At 34.2% G+C, this 20,399-nt stretch overlaps 1 protein-coding gene across 2 annotated transcripts in view; it reads left to right on the top strand.

The window, feature by feature from the left end:
* Positions 1–20,399, top strand: part of FAF1 (Fas associated factor 1) — a 487,841-nt gene that overhangs the window by 210,753 nt on the left and 256,689 nt on the right. For both annotated transcript variants that reach the window (XM_069590953.1, XM_069590963.1), the window contains one exon: positions 2,451–2,556. In XM_069590953.1, coding sequence (XP_069447054.1) covers positions 2,451–2,556 — 106 coding nt within the window. The remainder of the gene's footprint in view (positions 1–2,450; positions 2,557–20,399) is intronic.

Genomic DNA, 20,399 nt, shown 5'->3' with positions numbered 1-20,399 from the left:
CAGGAGGCTCTTAAGTTCTTCACTTCCTGCCATAGGGTGGTGTCATCTGCATATCTGAGGTTATTGATATTTCTCCTGGCAATCTTGATTCCTGCTCTAAGCTGACTTATTTGACACTCAGTTCCTATACACAACTGTAAATCATATCTCTTTTTGGATCTTTAGTAGGTACCTGAAACTTTAATATATACAAAATTTCACTCTTAGTTTTTCCACCCAGCCTGTTCTTAACCTGATTCTTTGTCAAATGCAGTTTCATCTTTCCATTTGCTTAGACAGCCTTGGAGTTATGTTTTCTCTTATATTTCATTAGTAAGCTATCTGGTTTCTTCCTTTAAAATACAGTTGAACCTAGCAACTCTTCACTATCTCTGCCTCTGCTACCCTCATTAGCATAAGCCACCATCATTTCTTGCTGAGACCAGCCATGCCTTGACTCCTTCCACACTGTAGCCAGGGCAACCAGAATGATGTTGTATAAATGTAAGTGTAAATCAGATCTTAGCCATTTCCCAGTGTAAAACTCTCCAATGGCTTTCCTTTGCAATTACTATAAATATCAAGTTCTTTACTGTGGTCTGTAAGGACCTACATGATCAGACTTCTGCTATCTCTTTCTTATACCAGCCTCAACTTAAATGTCACTTCCTCAGAGATGTCTTCCCCAGCTAGTCTATTGAAAATAATTCCCTTCCCCCTGCCCCTCTGCTACCTTTTACAATCCTGTTTATTTCCTTCACAACACTTAGCATTTTCTAAAGTTACTTATTCATTTACTTGAGTATTGTTTCCTTTATTAGAATATAAATTTTATGAAAACTGGGACCGTAGTTTTTTTGTTCGTATGCCTAGTTCCTAGAATGGTGTCATAAACGTAGGTAGGTGCTCAATAAATACATGTTGACTAAATGAATGAACATGCTGTGTTCTTCTGTGTGTTATTTCATTGTCTAAGAAGTGCTACCCATCTCTCTTACCCAAACCAAAAATTTCATCCCTTTCATTAATAAACTCTAAGGTCCTTTAAGTTTCTGTTTATATTTTTCTTCTCCTCTGAAGCTTTTCCTTAGCCCTTTCATCCTTTCACTAAGGCACAATTAAGCACTTCCTTCTCAGTTTTCATTGTACTTTTTTCGATTTCTCAGTTTTACTTATTACATTATACTACAGCTGTTTATGTATCCGTCTGCCCTCATTAGATTGTGAAGGTTTTCATGAACAGGAGCTGTATATTATTTGCGTTGGTTTCCTTAGCATCTGGAATAATGCAAGGCATTCAGGTAATATTGATAAATAAATGAATAAAAATCAGAATCTTGATTCCCATGGTAGTTTACCAGAAGATAACATTGCTCTTGCCTTGTGAATTTATAATTTATTCATTATTTAACAAATATTTATCTAAAGTGTGCCAGACATTGCGCTTAAGTGGTAAGGCTGACAAAGGTCCCTGCCCAAATAAACTGTATTGTTTTCTTTGATTTTGATTAATAATACTTCATGCTGTATATTGGTGTTTCCTAGATATTTTGAATCTGTAATTAACCTGTGAACCCTATGGGAGACACCAAGTTACAGATAACTGCCTAATTCTAATCTTACTTTGTATGTATATCTATCCCATAGTTACATATTGGCAACGGAGGAGTGATGAAGGCCAGAATCGTATATTGTTTTTTATTCCATAAGTATGGCATAATTACACTTGAGGCTAGCAATACAGATTGTTCATATGTAATGGTGACATTTAAAAATTTTTATTGCTATTAGTGTTTTTTAATATTATCATAAACGAACCATGGTTTATGTTTCTTAATTTATGTGGCTAAATGTATTTATTATTCATGATTCTGGCACATTTCTTACTGTTTGGAACTTTGGCACAGAGCTTAATGTTGTTTCTAAATACTGGGTTTTTCTGAGTCCTAAGTGAAAGCATGTTATTTTGAGGGAATTATGGTATAGCAATTAAAGTTCTGTAGATTTCAATGGTTTCTCAATTTTTACTGAAGCTGTATTTCTGTTCCTATACAATACTCATGAGTATAGTTTCAAATTTGTGTTCTTCCAGAATTGCTGTTTCACTTGGAAACTAGTCTTTGAGTGTACATTTTAGTAGCATGTTTGGAATTTAATATAGTTGACAAACTTGCTTCTCTTGGCGAAAATACATATGTAGGCAATAGCATATAACTTGTAGAAATTCTTATGTATGCAATGTATTTATAATTGAAGTTTAAAACACCTTGGTAGAGAAGGAGTTAACAAGTTAGCTCCCCTTGGTTGTTCTCAGTATGCTCTCTTGCCTTTAGAAGCTGAAAAGATGATAACATTGGGCCTGGACATGCCTGTGTGGAGGTTATGGTACTCCTGGGGTTTTTGCAGCTAACTGTAAAGCATGCTAGAACTTGTTCATCTCAGAGTCCTTGTTTTTCTTTCAACCCTTTCAGTGCCCTGCAGGAGTCATTAAATCAAAACTTCATGCTGATCATCACCCACCGAGAAGTCCAGCGGGAGTACAACCTGAACTTCTCAGGAAGCAGTACCATTCAAGAGGTGAGTTATGTCTCACAGTTAAGGAATAAAGGTAGCTCATTATAGCTAATGTTGACCCTGTTAAAGAGGGCTTATCTGTTCTGGTTGGAAACTCTCTGTATGTTTCATTATTGGCTTCTTAATTTTAATTAACTGGAGCATCAATGATTACTGTAGATATATTACTTGACCTAGAAAGATAGATGTCGTAAATGAAAGCTCTTGATAATTCTTAAAATAGTCAACTTTTAAAACCTTTCTTAAAAATAACTCATTGTTATATATTTCACAGTTTTATAGTAATTATTCAGTATACTAATTTGGAAATTATTGATAGCATGCATTTTCAGACATGCTTATATTTTATTTGAACGGTTGCTCTCAAATGTATTATTTATAATGTGTATCCTGCCTGCTTCCAAAAGGAATTGAAGAGGCTTTTCTTAAGCAGCTGAATTCCAGCCTTGGGCAGTATTCTAGAGATGCTGTAGGAACCCAGTCATTTTGCCCAGAGTATCTAATAAGAATCTATTTATAGTGTCAGTATTTTCTTCAATGGAGCCAACCAGGGCCGCTGTTTCAAAAAAGAACCTTCCCCAAGAGAGAAGAGGTAACTTCTTGTCTGTGGCCCCACCCACCTAAAAGCTAGTAATTTATCTCCTTGGATGGGGCGGGGCAGATATGTGTAAGGTTATGATGAGACTTGTGTTTAAAAACAGTGAAATGATTATGTCACATTACCTCTTGTAAGATATGAAGACAGCAATCGTATCTAATCATGTTTTTATTAATCATGTTTAATCTTGGATTATTTCATAAATTTTTTGGACTATATTGCTTAAACTAATTATTAATACCATATTGAAATAACAAGTTTCCATCCTAATCATACTTCAGAAGTATATGAATTGTTTCTGAAATGGCTGGAGAGTTAATGGTTTTCTTTTTTCATTTTATCAATAAATTTCAGCTGCTGAGTTTGGCATAAATAACTCAATACATGAAGTTTATTTTCTCTGTTTATCACTTGAATAGTTTATTGACTAGTAACTAAGATTAAAAAAATTTTTTGGCCCCTAATTTGAATTTTAGGTTTAAATTATTTGATTTTTTCTAAGGTTTTAAATATAGTAACTGCCATTTCATTTAAAATCTCTAAAATGGATGTTCTGTTCTCTGAATTTAAAATTTTAATTCCTTGAAGAATCATTGTTGTTTTTATGTTAAAAATAATAAAATAAAAATAATAACTCTGGCCCTATTGGAAAGTTATTCTTGGAACCTCATGATTATGAAATTTAAATTATATATTGAATAAAATTAAATAAGAAATTTAGTTTCATAATAAATAACCTCAATTTAATGAAGAAAAGCACAGATAATGAGAGATAAATTTCATTGTTATTGATTTACTTTTTTAAGTTGAAGACTAGTATAGTGCATGAAGGATAAATATAGACTGTCCTATTTTCTTTTTGGTTGAGATTTTTATAGCCAAAATTTTCCCTTTTTTTGTGTATTGTATTTTTGTTTTAACATTCCCAGTTTTTATAGTTTGAGTGTGTTTCAACTTTCTCCCACAAGAGGGCAGAGAGGACTATTAAACCGATAGTCTAAAAATGCCATTCAGTGTTTTCAAATTAGCTTCTCTTATATTAACAAAAAGGAGCATAATGGCCAAGTTATTGTTTGATTTACAGATAATTGGCACATTGCAGGGAGGAGACTTAATTTCACCCTTTTAAATTAAACAGGGAGATTTAAAAAGACATAAAATATTCATTAATGTTCGGTGATTATAAAGTAGTGGCATATATTTATTTTGCCTTTATTACTGTTTCGATGGGAAAATACTGCAAATATTTCCGAAATCGAGTTGGCCATACTGACAAGTTGAAATGTTTAAGCAGCGTTAATGCAATCTGCTCACACCTGATATCCTATGCAGAATGATTCAAAATGACTACATCAATTATTAAAAGAAATATTTAAAATTCTGTAAATGTGCCATTGTACGCCACCGTTGGCTGAAACTGTCCTCTGTAGCCTGCTATTTAGATTATCAAATATATTTTAAGCTTCAAGGACTTGAAAACAGTAAATCTTTTTACATCATTTTCTAAATGAAAAATGTCTCAAAAATATTTTTGTAGATGGATGTCCTTAAATGTATTTCTTAACAAGAGTTTGGTTTTTCTTTTTTTTTTTTCCTTTTCTCTCTCTCTCTCTCTTTTTTTTCCCTTTTTCAAAAGTTGACCTAAAGTAATATTTTGTAATACTAGTTACCAGGAAAAAAATAAATACTTTCATTTCTAATATCTGTGGGCAGACAGTTACACATAGGCTATTTTATTCTGTACAGGTTAGAAAAGGAATGTGGATTATACTCTTTAGGCCTTGGGTCCTATTCTGTAGGCCTAACCCTGAGACTTCTGCAACTTGTGGAATACCTGTAAGGGGATTCAGGAGGACAAAATGGTCTTATGCTACAGCCTTGCAACACACAGTGACACTTAACTACATGTAGTATTTGTATTTGTAGTAGCCAGATGGAAAGTCAGGTTGCCACACAACAAAAATATAATCTTGAAATGATTTTACAATGTTACTTTATAAATGCTAGAAATTTTGCTATTACTGTGAAAGCTTAATGATATCATATAATCTAACTTGTAAATTAATTTTTGTCACCAGTTTCAGAAATCTCTTTTCAGTATTGTTTAAAAGGTTCAAGAAGAATTCTAAGCAACATATGAGAGAAAGGAAGAAATTTTTTTTTAAACTTGATTTTATTTTTCACTTAATAGTATATTATTTTTGTTTTAGGTGGGAAAAATATCATTTTGGGGGTATTTTGAAAGTCTTATAATTTAAAAAGAAAACTCTTGTAATATTTACACCCTAAAGGGAAAGTTCTTTTAAATGAAATAGGATTGAAAAAGGCACTATAATTTCAACTTTTAATTAACAAAATACATTTTAAAAAATACTGACTTGGAAAATAGAACTTAGATGCAGTTTGAATTTTAAATAACTCTTCACTGACCATATATTCATGTAAGTTAGTGGTGATAAACCAATAGTTGTACAAGTGTTTGTTCATTCTGGCTCTGTGGTCTCTTGCCTTACAATGCATGACTTATGTCCTTTGGGTGCTCTAGACTTTAATTTAAGCTAGTTAGATATTGAGGTTATTTTTTTAAGCTCTTTACAAATCCTTCCACTTACATTATCCTCCTACTTGAGGAAAAAGCAATATTAGTATAAAAAGGTCAAAATGGAGGGTTGCAAGTAGTCATAAGAATAAAAAATCCATTATCCTTTTCCATTATGACAAGATAGTTTATAAAAATTATCAAATAATGTAATGATAATTTCATGATATTTCTACTTTTGGGGTCCTCAATCAGCTGGTTGGCACACTGTAGTGACTTTCCTTGAAAATTTAAACAATCTTACCTTAATCTAATGAATTTTCTACCCTGAGAGTTTAGATTTTTTAAACAGTTAATTGTATAGATCTAAGTAATTCTGTCTTCAAATACTATTAAAGATCTGTGGTTACAAATGCACTTGGGATTGGTTAAATTAAGGAGAAGAAAAGATTGATTTGCCTACTGTAAATCCTAATCCCAGGTGTGGAAAAGGATATAAAGTCCCTGAAATCAAGCCAACTTTTCTTGGAAACTAATTCTTTGTTGTCCATCTTGCTATTGCAGAAGCTCCTGTTAGACAAAATATCCACTTTGCTTTGTAGATGTCATACAAATTTAAGGAATATACACATGACCCAGAATAATAAGGATTAAAGAAACAAAGTAATTTTGGTTCTGAATCATGGAGTATTCCATGTCTCATACAGCAGAAGGCATGATGAATAGCTATTGGAATTGTTTAAATTCTTTTCTGAGTTTCACTTTATCCTAAAATTCTCACTGTTCTTGTTAATGTTGATTTATTTCTTAATGGGAATTAAAGGGAAAAATTGACAACCTATAAAGATACATCTTGGATGAAATAGTAGAACATTTTACTACTAATACTAGTGATTGTTAAGTAGGAAGCTACAAATTTGAATTAGCAAGTAGAAGTAAATTAAATAAATCATACCAGTCCTTGAAAATAATGTCAGCTAAATAACTGTGAACTCATGAGGCTAATTCTGATTCTGCAAATTGAAATTCCTGTTAGGGTTTTGTGTGCATTTTTCTTTTCCTACTTTCTTAACTTGCTTGACTAACATATATTTCAAACTATTCTCCTTTAGTGCTAGAGGTTAGTACCAGTAATTAAATATGTAGTCTTTTACAGGTTATACTAAGGAGCAATTTTCTAGTAGTGTATTGACTGTAACTTCTTAACTAATGTGCCCTTTCTATATATGTTTTAGATACAGTTTGTTGGTTTGTTTGTTTTCCAGTATGGAGAGTGTAGGGGCTGCTGGCACAGAACTGAAGAGTAGGGAGTTGAGAATGTTCATATGCAATAGGATAAATTAAATTGTGTGCTTAATTAAAAATTTAAGTGGTTTATTTTTATTGCAAGATAAATGACATATAAGCTCAATTAGAATGAACCCATTTTAATTAGCATGTATCATAGTCTGATTTTTTTTTAATTTGAAATCACAAATGATACCTAAGCAAGAATAAAAGATAATTTCTTAAGAAACTGGGCAGTGAATTCAAGCCTTTATTCAGCTTTCAGGAAAGGAGATTATAAGTTTCTTTTAAATATGCATGTATATTATAAGTTTCACGTTGCACTTTATAACAGAGATGTGTTGAAGTTATGCTATTTCAAATGAATAAATAAGTAATGATCAGTTTATAAATATTGGGGTTTTCTGTGATGCTTAATAAATTATCTCCTTAGGAAATACATTTAATATTTACAATGCAGCCATTAGAACTGACAAGTCTTTCTCTCCCTCTGAAAGTATTTTAAAATTATCTCCATTGGGCTTTTTTTTTTTTTTTAGCCCATGTAAGTATTTCTTCTCCTACATTTCAAGAAGATAGAAACAATGAAATTTTGTTAAAAAGTTGACAGAGGTTTAGACCTTTGTTACTTAAGGTACGGGTATTCTAACAACTTCTTGGCCGACTGTATTTCATCATCTGTGATTTGTGTGTTGGTAGGTTTTAAATGCCTGTGGTAAGAGATATTATGTTCAGTTTTCAGAAACTAATAAACATAAGACATTTTTATATGCAAGAAAAGGCAGAGAGTAAATAATTGCACTGGTGACCAATACTGTAATAATCCTGTTTTACAATATGCACTTGACAGGTTGTAATAGTGCTAATTGAAGAGACTAATTCACACTTGCTTCATTCTATTCAAAGGCAAAATCAGCAGCTTGTTTTGCTTTTGACCAGATGGTCCTCATGAACACCTACTGTGCACTTTAAGTGCTTTACTAGAATTACAAAGGCTGGGGGGCTGCGTTCGACTCCAAATGATTTGAGGAGAGAGGGAGAGAGAGAGGGAGGAAAAAAATCCCTCTGTGCTCAATGGATTTGGTGCAAGTAAATTAATTCTAGTAGACCCATTACACACTGAGCCCCCTTTTCAAAGCTCTGAGCCTCCTCGCTTGCTCTGTAGCAATGAGAAAGAGAAAGAGAAAGGCAGATTACTGCAAACAGAAATAAAAAAAAAAAGGGGGTATGAAAGGGAGAAAAGAGGCCTTGAAGCCTTTCATATCATTTGAGTTTTTCAAGTGCGTTATTTTTGGGGAGGGTGGATGTCTGAAAAGCCAATTGGAGTTTTTTTTGTTTTAAAGTGCGCTATTTAAGCACCATGAATATAGGCGCAAGAGCAACAGTTGACTGAGTTTACTGTGGTGAAGCTTTGTGTTCGAGGATGAATCAAATTCATTATATTCAACTCTTTGTGTTTTAACATGAATGTAGGGTTAGTTTCACAAGACTGTGTCTGTTTAGGATAATTATAATTTAATATTTTCCTTTCATAAAGTTATCACTGTAGATGTCTAAAATTTTAATCAAAGCAGATTTTGTACATTGACTTTGAAGCACCCTGACAGTTTAAAATTCAAAGGAAAGCTTTTTTAGTTTTCAAAAGAAAAGAAAGGCTCATTCTAATGGCATTGAAGCAGAGATTATTATAACTAATTAGAAGTCACACATCTGTTAGCTTTTGGTTTGTGACTTACTTATGAATTTTTTGAGTAAAATATATACTTAAAAAATATATCGCTGTTACTGAGTAAACCGAAAGGGATAAAATGCCCTTAAAAAAGAACCAGTTATTTGAGCCAACCATTTTTCCAGATCTCCACATGGTACCATAAAAATATATAATGTATTAAAGTCCATTAAATGTAAATTGGACTTGTGTAATTAATAACCTTAAGTTCAAATGAACTTCCAAATTGTTTTTGCATAGCTCTGCTTAGCATAATTCTGATTAGTAACCAAAATTATTATAAAATTAGAAAGAAAGTAAAAGCAAACCTAGTTTGTGCAAATTTATAGTTATTTTTTATTCTTAAAGCTGTTTGTGTACAATTCTAACTTGGAATACTGACAATGTAAAATAATTAATTCTTATTCTAAGGTATATGGATTAAAATACAAAGGATCACATGCAAATTATTTTGTGCATTTTTATATTTTGGGCATAATTCTCTTATGATATATTTTTGTTCCATGGTTTACTTTTGTTTAATGGCACATATTACACTGTAATCAAGTTTATTTTAAATATAGCCATTAGCAAAGAACAGCAGAATCATACCAATAGTATATGACTTATGTGATAATTATAAACATTTTACAAAAAAATAAATGTCTAGAGTTTACATTTTGGCATAATGTACCAATATGCTTTATATGTCAATATGTTTTAGTTATATTCTTAGAAAATAAAATATAGAAATTAGACATATAAAATATAGAATATTTAAATATTTACATGTTTATCTAAAATATAGAAATAAAGACAACCACAAAAACATTTAAAATTTTACTTTTCAAAGACCTTTAATGAAGAGGATAGCATGCTGCTTGATATTTAAATTAAATTAAATTAATTTCCTATTAATGCAGTCATTACTTTGGGACTTGTTCATTCAAATATAAATTGTAGGCTGGAGAGGAATATAAGGGGAATCCCCAGACTTTCAACTAACAAAATATCCAGTGAAATTTATAAGCAATGAGGTGTTAATGAATTGATATTGTTGGGGGAAAAGAGATTTCAAGAAAAAATCTGAATGATTAGGGGAACTTACTGAAAAAATTTTTTTTACAGTAGACTATTTAAAATAAAGGTAAGACTACTAGATTCTCTTTCTTATAGGTACCATAAAAAGCTATGTTTAAAGCCAGACCCTCATATAGCAGAAGTGGACTGATCATGACCATGCAGTCATTTGTTTAGGTGGGGCTCAATCTTTGGTTTCACACACACAGTAGTTGGAGCTTTTCTCCTCATGAAGAAGAGTTTATTTCAGTATTAAAATATTAACCCCTAGATTCCTGAATGTCAGAGATAAGATTCTCTTCTGTGGGTAAAGGTTGGAAAATACTGTGGTTTATATACCTTGGTAAATACCACATTACTTAAGCTGAGATGTGTTTTAACATTCTACTATCCTCTAGGCATAAAATAAGAATTATATAGCTTCCTTTATATAGATATAAAAATATTAAAGAAAATTATGTAGCCTCCTTTATATAATTATAAAAATACAAAAGAGAATTATATTTTCCCCATCTTCCCACTCTCCCCCCAGCAAAAACATAAACAAAAACAAAGAAGTAAATCAAAGGGTGGGTAGGTAGATGAACATAAAGTGCTTATACATAAGCTAGACTAAGACTTGGTGTATAAAAATAAGGTCTGCATATAGGAAATATTTACGTGTTTATCTATATACCAAACGTTATTTGTCTATAACCTCTTAAAATGTCTGCATATGGTAATTTTTCTTTTGTCTAATGTGTCTTGTATGTGGCCTAATACTATTTAGCCAAGCAGTTATCCTTTTTCAAACGTATCTATTTTAGCAAATATACTTTAAAAAATTTTGTTGCTCAGTACTCTCAATGTATTCCTATTATTATTCTCTTAAGCACTTTTTTAGAAGAAAAAGACTTTAAAAGCTCATAGCAAACATTTTCTGCAAATGACAAAATGTATTCCTTGCTTTGTGGTCATTGCGTGACCAGACAGTAGAGTACTGGATTGTTTTAAGGTTTTTACAGCTGCAAGGCAAAAGCATCTGCTCATTGCAAAGCCGGCATTGTTTAATTTTGACACTGACTTTTCCATGTGTCTTGTACCAAGGACTGGATTAGATGCCCCTTAGATGAAATTTGTTTTAAGTTGCTCCCAAAGTGCAGCTGTCCCCATAAAACAGACACACAGGATCAATCAGAATCTTTGTACAGGGGTCACCTCACTAGGCAAGAGAGGCTCAGAGGAAGAATGTTAATGATATTATTTATCATGAATAACTGCAAAATTAGTTTCCAGGCTGGTTTAGTATATGTAGAGTCCCCATAGCTTCTCCCCCCATCTGCTTTTTAGGGGAATAGAATCATTATTAAATATTTAGCTTTTAAACTGAGATAAAAATAGTCAAGATGCCTATATATGCATTAGGCACTATTCTGCAGTCAGTTGCAAGGAAAATGATCAGTTTATTGGCCACTAAAGTAGTAATTGACTGAAAATAAAACTCAATCTAAAATAGCTCTGCTAAAATCTTGAGAAGTGGACATTTTTATAGAATGATAATTTTTCTTTAATGTTTCAAGTGAATGAAAAATGAAAGAGCACCTCACTTCCCGGGTTTCCTGGGATTGTGTGAATTTCTACCCAGCTGGTCCAAATTGATTGATACAGGGCCAAATATTTGTCTGCCTACATTTCAAAGTCTATAATTTGCTAATGAATTGTGGTAATAATCTTTCATCATACATGAAAGATTTAGCCAAACAATTTGCTAAGTATGTATTTTGATCATAAAATTTTTGGACTTACACCAAGCTTTACATCTATTTTACAGCTAATACATAGGGGTGGAGGGAGAGCAGGGGGAGAAATAATATTGAACATGGACACTTGATGGAAAAGGGTGAAGGAAACAAGAGGAAAGAAGGTACTTTGGAAAAGAATAATGCTGGGAAAGACTTATAAGTGACAGTGGAAAACCAATTAGATTTGCACATAGAGTGCAAAATTTTTAAAATGCCAGAGGAGTTTTAGTCTTCGGTGTCTAGAGGTATGGAATCCATGTGGCTGAACATAAGACAGAAATCTTTTCCTTTTTAGCCACAGCTATTCCACGTGTTGATTATGGAATAATTTGCTAAAAAGTTATGCTACAAAAGTCAGATGCCCAGAAATTGGAAATAATTAAAAGTATTAGTATAAAAACCAGATGTTTGTTCTGTTTGATTTAGAGACATTAGGTGGGGAAAAACAGTGAAGAAGTAAATGATTGCACCAATTTCAGAAGGTAAGAGAGGAACTTCCTAGTTAAACTTTTAGCTAGGAATGACTAGAAATGATTGTAGGCATCCAAGAGGGAATTATTTTCTGTCTCCAAAACAAATACTAGGCTTCTATCTGTGAAGGGACATTTAGGATTAAATAACCTCCATTTGAGAAAGTACGAACTTTTATTTATGTTTTTTGGGAGGACAGCATAAATTATATACCATAGGAAGTCCAAGATTAAACTGTTGAGTGAGAAGACAAGAAAATGTTCTAAATAAAACTATCTTATAAATGTAATTTCTCTTTCATTGTTAGAGATTAGGGAACCATGACTTCCTATTTGACTGAAATAATCTGAATTGCTTTCAGGTTGTCCATAAGGAGGATATTTAATGATACCGATAAAATTCTCCTTGCTTTGTAAGCAGAGAGCTAAAAATAAATTAAAAAAAAAAAAAAAAAGAAAGAAAGCCATGTAGTTGAAGGAGAAAAAACATACTATGAAAGAGACTGAAGCTTCCATTTTGTAGATTTTAAAGCTAAACAACTCTAGAATTTTTACATACTTGCCGTACCTCTTGAATATGTCCCACTTTGAAAGCATGACTCTGTATCCATTTATGTAATTCTCTTTTTGTTCTCTGATAGAGATAAGCCTAATGTTAAGTACAGTGAATGTCTATCCAAGATTCAGTGTTATAGCTTTGAATCTAACAGTACTTCTCAATTGGCAATTAATTAACTTGTGATAGTGGAAAGATTATTGCATTATGATATAGTGAATCTGAGGTCTAAACCCCCTGCCACTAGAAAGCTATATGATCATCTAGGCCTGAGTGGCCTGGTATGTCTTTTTCATTTGTTTGGAAAGCAAAGCAGAAGCTCTGTTTTTGCTAGTGAAAATATAAAATGAACCTTAAAATATGTGTAAAGTCCCTGTGTCTCATTGCACTTGTTAGACACTTCTGTTGTAGCATTTCTGTCCTTCTATTTGCCTTGCGTTTGTTTTCCTTTTCATGGTAGGCTCCTTGAGGGCAGGATCTCAGTCATTCAATCTTCATATTTATAGCACTAAGCCTAGTGCCTAGCGCCTTTTAATGATTGTTGAATGAGCAAATATTTACATGAATTAGCATTCAGTGGTTGAAAAGAAATTTGGAAACCTAGATTCTAATATCTGATATTTTGCTCTCTCCCTATATGAGTTTGGGCAGTTCATTTAACTACTCTGGGTTTGGTTCATCTATAAAAAATAGGAAATAATTTCCAAGAATTTTTCTGGTTCTAAAATGTGATTACATGTGAATTTTAAAATTTCATATATGCTTGTATGGGAGGGAGAGGGAGAGAAGGAAAAAACTGGTCAATAGGTAATAACTATGTATATAAACATACATATTTACCGTGGTGGGATGTAAATGTCCCTTTAATCATTAAGGTGTTACTTAAAAGGCTCAAGGTTGAAATAGAGGCCTCTGTTGCCATGGTGTTTGAATTTCTATAGTTAAGAATTTTTCTGAATAATTTTGTTTTTATCTTAAAGTACACTTTTGCCTTAAATACATATCATGCAATAAGATTTTAACAGTTAATTGCATAAGCATGACACACCTTTCTAATATATAAGAAGATTTTGAAAATACTGAGATGCGATAAAAGTAAGTAGTATATTAATTTGATGTCATTAGTTTCATTTGTAGTAAGTGAATTAAAATTCTATGTGAATATCAAGGCTGTTACTGCCATGATAATAGGCATATACATCAGTAGAATAGAATTATAAGTCCAGAAATAATCTGAGTCAGCTGGATATCTACATGCAAAAGTATAAAATTGGCTTATTCCTTCACATCATATACAAAAATCAACTCACTTGGATCAAAAACATCAATGTAAAAGCTAAAACTATAAAACTTTTAGCAGAAAACATTGGAATAATTTTGTGATCTTGGGTTAGGCAATGATTCCTTAAATATGACACCAAAACATAAATAACAGAAAGTAGGTAAATTGAGCTTCATCATAATTAAAAACTTCTGTGCCTCCAAGAGCACAATCAATAAAGTGAAAAGACAACTCACAGAATGAAATATTTCCAAATCATACATTGGTAAGGGACCTTATCTCAAATATGTGAAAACCTCTTACAGCTCAAAAAGAAAAATAACCCAATGGCAAAATGAGGAAAAGTTCATACTTATGTGCTAGAATACTAGAGTAGGGGTACTGAAGGTATACTGAAGACCTCCAGGGCGTCTTCCTGATTGAGGAATTAAACCAGTGTCTCTGCATCTTCTGCATTGCAGGCAGATTCTTTACCTACTGAGCCATCAGGGAAGACTGTGTAATCAGTAAGCACATGAAAAATTGCTCTACATCTTTAGTCATTCAGTTCAGTTCAGTCACTCAGTTGTGTCCGACTCTTAGCGACCCCATGAACCGCAGAACGCCAGGCCTCCTTGTCCATCACCAACTCCCGGAGTTCACCCAAACTCATGTCCATTGAGTCGGTGATGCCATCCAACCATCTCATCCTCTGTCGTCCTCTTCTCTCCTGCCCTCAATCTTTCCCAGCACCAGGGTCTTCTCAGATGAGTCAGCTCTTTGAATCAGGTGGCCAAAGTATTGGAGTTTCAGCTTCAACATCAGTCCTTCCAATGAACACCCAGGACTGATCTCCTTTAGAATGGACTAGTTGGATCTCCTTGCAGTCCAAGGGACTCTCAAGAGTCTTCTCCAACACCACAGTTCAAAAGCATCAATTCTTCGGTGCTCAGCTTTCTTTATAGTCCAGCTCTCACATCGTACATGACTGCTGGAAAAACCATAGCCTTGACTACACGGATCTTTGTTGACAAAGTAATGTTTCTGCTTTTTAATATGCTGTCTATGTTGGTCATAACTTTCCTTCTAAGGAGTAAGCATCTTTTAATTTCATGGCTGCAATCACCATCTGCAGTGATTTTGGAGCCCCAAAAAACAAAGTCAGCCATTGTTTCCCCATCTATTTGCCATGAGGTGATGGGACTGGATGCCATCAGGGAAGACTGTGTAATCAGTAAGCACATGAAAAATTGCTCTACATCTTTAGTCATTCAGTTCAGTTCAGTCACTCAGTTGTGTCCGACTCTTAGCAACCTCATGAACCGCAGAATGTTGATTTTTAAGCCAACTTTTTCACTCTCCTCTTTTACTTTCATCAGGAAGCTCTTTAGTTCTTCACTTTCTGCCTTCTTTAGGTACTTGTCACTTCACTTTCTTTAGTCATTAGGGAATTGCAAACCCAAACCAAAATAAGATACCAATACTTGCCAAAAAAAAAAAAAATTAGATCAATCTTGAGAAAATTATTCACATGAAAGAGCCAAACACAAAAAGTCCTCATACTGTGTGATTACATTTATATGAAGTGCCCAAAATAGGCAAATGAACAGAGATAACACATAAGGTTAGTAGGACTGAAACTGCTCTGTATAATACAATACTGGTGGATGCATGCCAAATCCATAGACTGTATAGCACCAAGAGAACCCTGACATAAAATATGGTCTTTGAGTAATGATGAGATGTCAGTGTAGGTTTATCAGTTGTAATAAATACACTACTCTGGCAGGGTATGTTGGGGAAGGCTGTGAATGTGTCAGGGCAAGGTGGAGTTTCCACCTTCTTCTCAATTTTGTTGTGAACCTAAACTTCTCTAAAAATTACAGCCTATTTAAAAAACTTTTTTTTTTTTTTTTAAAGTAGATTCATGGTTGTCAGGGACACCTGGCTGAGTAAGAAAGGGGAATGGGTCATGGCTACTAATGAACTTAGGTGTTTTGATATTGTTTTCCTTTGTCTTGTTGTTTTTGTTTTTTGCATTTCATTAATAATAAGCAGCTAAGGGTGCTGATGGTGGTGATTCGTTTCACTTGCCTTACAGTCTCTTCCATTCTACGTTTCTATACAGTATACACTTTTCATTGCCTGTCACAATTTGTTTTAAAAACAGAATATTTACATTTAAGTAGAGAATCGAATGTGGAAATATGGTCAAGAAGGTTTTTTCACTTAACTTATGTGGAACCCAAACATCGAAGTGATGAACATAACCGCAATAGTGCAAATGATTTCAACGCATGATTTGGATATTGTGAGTATGTTGGCTATCTCCCACATGGTATAACATTGATTGTTCTCAGTTAATATCTTGATTTGATCTCTATGAGCTTCAACTGGTTACTCATCCTTGGAGCATTGTCCAGCAAGAAATATCTAGCATGAAAACTTTGCAAACCACTTTTGACACAGTCAGTCACAGTGCCTTCTTCATACACTACAAATCTTTTTTTGCATTACAGTTGCATTTTTATTAATACCATTCTTGAAATAATAAAGCATAATATGTTGAAATGTTGCTTTTTCTTCTATCTTCAGTTTTTCTTCTATTAAAATGGCTACACAAAATTTCACCAGTTTTTATTTTTTTTAAATGTACACTGATATGACAGCCATCACACTATAACAAAATTTTTTGAATACTACTAGGACGGGGAAGCCTGGTGGGCTTCCGTTTATGGGGTCGCACAGAGTCAGACACGACTGAAGCGACTTAGCAGCAGCAGCAGAGCCATCTTACTGAAAAAAAACCAAACTAACCTTTTGGCCAACCCAATATCTGAGAAACTAGATTTCAATTTACCAGTATTTGCTGAGAATTTAAAGAACTCTTTTCGAGATAGTAACTACATGCCCCTCCATGACTCCCTTTCTGTTGAAGTTAAGAGGAAATAGACAGACTTGATAATGTTGGAGAGAATTTTTCTTGAGTTTGAGATTATTAAGGATTGGAGAGATTTTTGGAATCACATAAGCATTTCTGGTAAATATTTAAAAGGGAACAGATTCTTACTTTGCTTCTACTTCATGGCAAGTCTATTGCATGACTAGAATAATATCCCAAGTGGATTAATACCAATTTCTTTACATGGTGGCAACATGAACAGTACTATTAAATGGTCCTGATGATTTCATCATATAGAGTTTCTTTGATTTAATTTTTCATAGAACTTTTTCATCAGTATTACTTTTGTTCACACCACGTCATATGGGATCCCAGTTCTGAACCTGCAGCCTCTGCACTAGAAGCACGTGGTCTTAACCACTGGACACCAGGAAATTCCCCATCATTATTGTTCTGTTACTTTGATGTAGTCGATGCATTTTTGAGCATGGAGTGAATACTTTGTATCCAGAATAAAGATACTAATTATTTGTTTACTTCAGTTCAGTTGCTCAGTCGTGTCAGTCGTGTCAGTTGTTTCTGACTCCTTCCGACCCCATGAACTGCAGCACGCCAGGCCTCCCTGTCCATCACCAACTCTGGAGCCTACCCAAGCTCATGTCCATTGGGTCCTGATGCCATCCAACCATCTCATCCTCTGTCGTCCCCTTCTCTCCTGCCCTCAATCTTTCCCAGCATCAGGGTCTTCTCAAATGAGTCAGCTCTTCGTATCAGATGGCCAAACTACTGGAGTTTCAGCTTTAGCATCATTCCTTCCAAAGAAGTCCCAGGACTAATCTCCTTCAGAATGGACTGGTTGGATCTCCTTACAGTCCAAGGGACTCTCAAGAGTCTTCTACAACACCACAGTTCAAAAGCATCAATTCTTTGGCGCTCAGCTTTCTTTATAGTCCAACTCTCGCATCCATACATGACTACTGGAAAAACCATAGCCTTGACTAGATGGACCTTTGTTGACAATGTAATGTCTGTGCTTTTTAATATGCGGTCTAGGTTGGTCATAACTTTTCTTCCAAGGAGTAAGCGTCTTTTAATTTCATGGCTGCAATCACCATCTGAAGTGATTTTGCAGCCCCCCAAAAGTTAGCCACTGTTTCCACTGTTTCCCCGTCTGTTTCCCATGAAGTGATGGGACCAGATGCCATGTATGTTGAGTTTTAAGCCAACTATTTCACTCTCCTCTTTCACTTTTATCAAGAAGCTCTTCAGTTCTTCATCACTTTCTGCCATAAGGGTGGTGTTATCTATATATCTGAGGTTATTGATATTTCTCCTGGCAATCTTGATTTCAGCTTGTGCTTCATCCAGCCCAGTGTTTCTCATGATGTACTCTGCATAGAAGTTAAATAAGCAGGATGACAGTATACAGCCTTGATGTACTCCTTTTCCTATTTGGAACCAGTCTGTTGTTCCACGTCCAGTTCTAACTGTTGCTTCCTGACCTGCATACAGGTTTCTCAAGAGGCAGGTCAGGTGGTCTGGTATTCCCATCTCTTTCAGAATTTTCCACAGTTTATTGTGATCCACACAGTCAAAGGCTTTGGCATAGTCAATAAAGCAGAAAGAGATGTTTTTCTGGAACTCTCTTGCTTTTTTGGTGATCCAGTGGATGTTGGCAATTTGCTCTCTGATTATTCTGCCTTTTCTAAAACAAGCTTGAACATTTGAAAGTTCATGGCTCACGTATTGCTGAAGCCTGGCTTGGAGAATTTTGAGCATTACTTCACTAGCGTGTGAGATGACTGCAATTATGTGGTAGTTTAAGCATTCTTTGACATTTCCTTTCTTTGTTATTTGTTAGTCTGTTAAAAAACATTCTCTATGGGAAATTATTATCTGTCATCTATAATCTAGTAGAGGCTCATTAAAAACTGGGATGGTTTTTATTTCACAGTAATTTAGGTGAATTTCTTTTTTTTTTTTTTTTCCCTTATTCAGCTTTCCCCGGTTTTACTTGGATTTGTTTTTGTGTTTTTCTTTTCAATAGTGTAATTGGCTTTAATTCTTTTTTAAAACACTTATATTGGGGAAGAGTTGAATAAAAATGTTTTGTTAGTTTCAGGTATACATCAAAGTGATTCAGTTAAACATATACATGTGTCTGTTCTTTTTCGAATTCTTGGATAAATTTCTATGGAGACTCCTCTAGTCAGTGATATTCTGGTTATTAACCTTAAAGTTGTTGATAACTTCATTGAGAGGAGAAAGGAGGAAGCTTCACATTGGGTTAGTGTTTTATAGTTTTCAATTCCCTTCTTCCTGCCTTAGTTCATTTGATTCTTAATAGGCTCTACTAGTGTGAGGCTTGTGCATATCGTTACACAGGTTGAAAATGGCATCTCCTGAAAGCTGTGGTCTTGATGTGCATGTGCATGTAGGACTTGATGGAAACTTTTCCATCTTGCTAAATAAAGAGAGGTACTAATGCATATTGTAGATAAGCTGTCTCTAAGAATCTCCAATAAAATCATTACTTTTTTTGCCTTTGCCCGTCAGGCCTCTTCCTCATGACCTTTGCCATGGGCGGGATTCCCCATGCTGGCTCCCGGCACTTTTTCTCACTGTATGATTTGTAGTACCTTCAGTGATTCCATTCCCCAAATCTTTAATCCATTAGCAGTGTGTGTATTGAGGAATAACCTACTTCACCCTCCTTTTGTCTCTACATAGACTGTTTCCTCATCTTTAAAGTTAGCATAGTGGAAATATTACTTGCCTGGCAGATATTTAATTGTGAGCATGAAAGTGAGATAATATAGTTGAATATAACTTTATTTACTATAAAATATTTTTTAAAGGAGTTATTCTTACTTTCCATGTACCTCAGATTTTACTAAATGATATTATTTTCTCACACCTTACTATTTTTAAAAAGATTCCTTTGACTCTTCTCTTTTTGCTTGATCCCTTCTCTTGACACTGTTCAACCACCCCTATATGTTTCAGGAAATGGCAATCCACTCCAGTACTATTGCCTGGAAAATCCCATGGACAGAGGAGCCTGGTAGGCTACAGTCCATGGGGTCGCAAAGAGTCGGACATGACTGAACAACTTCACTTTCACTTTCTCTTCACACTGTTCAACCACCCCATATGTTTCAGGAAGACCATACTTAGCTTACACCCTGTGGGAAACCTTAAGGCCTCTGTCCTATTGTGAATGTAACCTTTCCTTACGTGTTGATTTTGTCCTCAAATACCACAGAGTGTCACTGTGTCCCATACTTAACGTGTAGATGTCTTAGCCCATTGTCCAGCCTATATGCTATTTGAGAAGAGAGGGATTATAGTATTAATATATAGCTTCTCTCATCTTTTTATTTCCTCTATATAGAACTAAACAGAATGCTTTTAGAACAGTAGTAGAAGAAAAGGTATTTGTTGAAATTAACTGAGATACTCAAGAATTTTGTGAACTTGGCAAACTGTTGCTTACTTGAAATCAGCCATAGAGAGAGCATTTGCACCATGGAAATCAGCAGTCTTTCCAAATCACAGCCTTTTGTTTGGAGGTCCAGTTTTATCAGCACACTCTGGTTGTGTGTCTCTAACCCCCAGCAGGTTGTGAACTCCTTCAGATTCATCTCTGCCTCAGTGCCTGTTC

Source organism: Ovis canadensis, chromosome 1 (assembly GCF_042477335.2).
Source record: "Ovis canadensis isolate MfBH-ARS-UI-01 breed Bighorn chromosome 1, ARS-UI_OviCan_v2, whole genome shotgun sequence".
NCBI classification, from domain to species: domain Eukaryota; kingdom Metazoa; phylum Chordata; class Mammalia; order Artiodactyla; family Bovidae; genus Ovis; species Ovis canadensis.
Note: the sequence above shows the minus strand (reverse complement) of the source record. Positions and strands in the feature narration are given on the sequence as shown.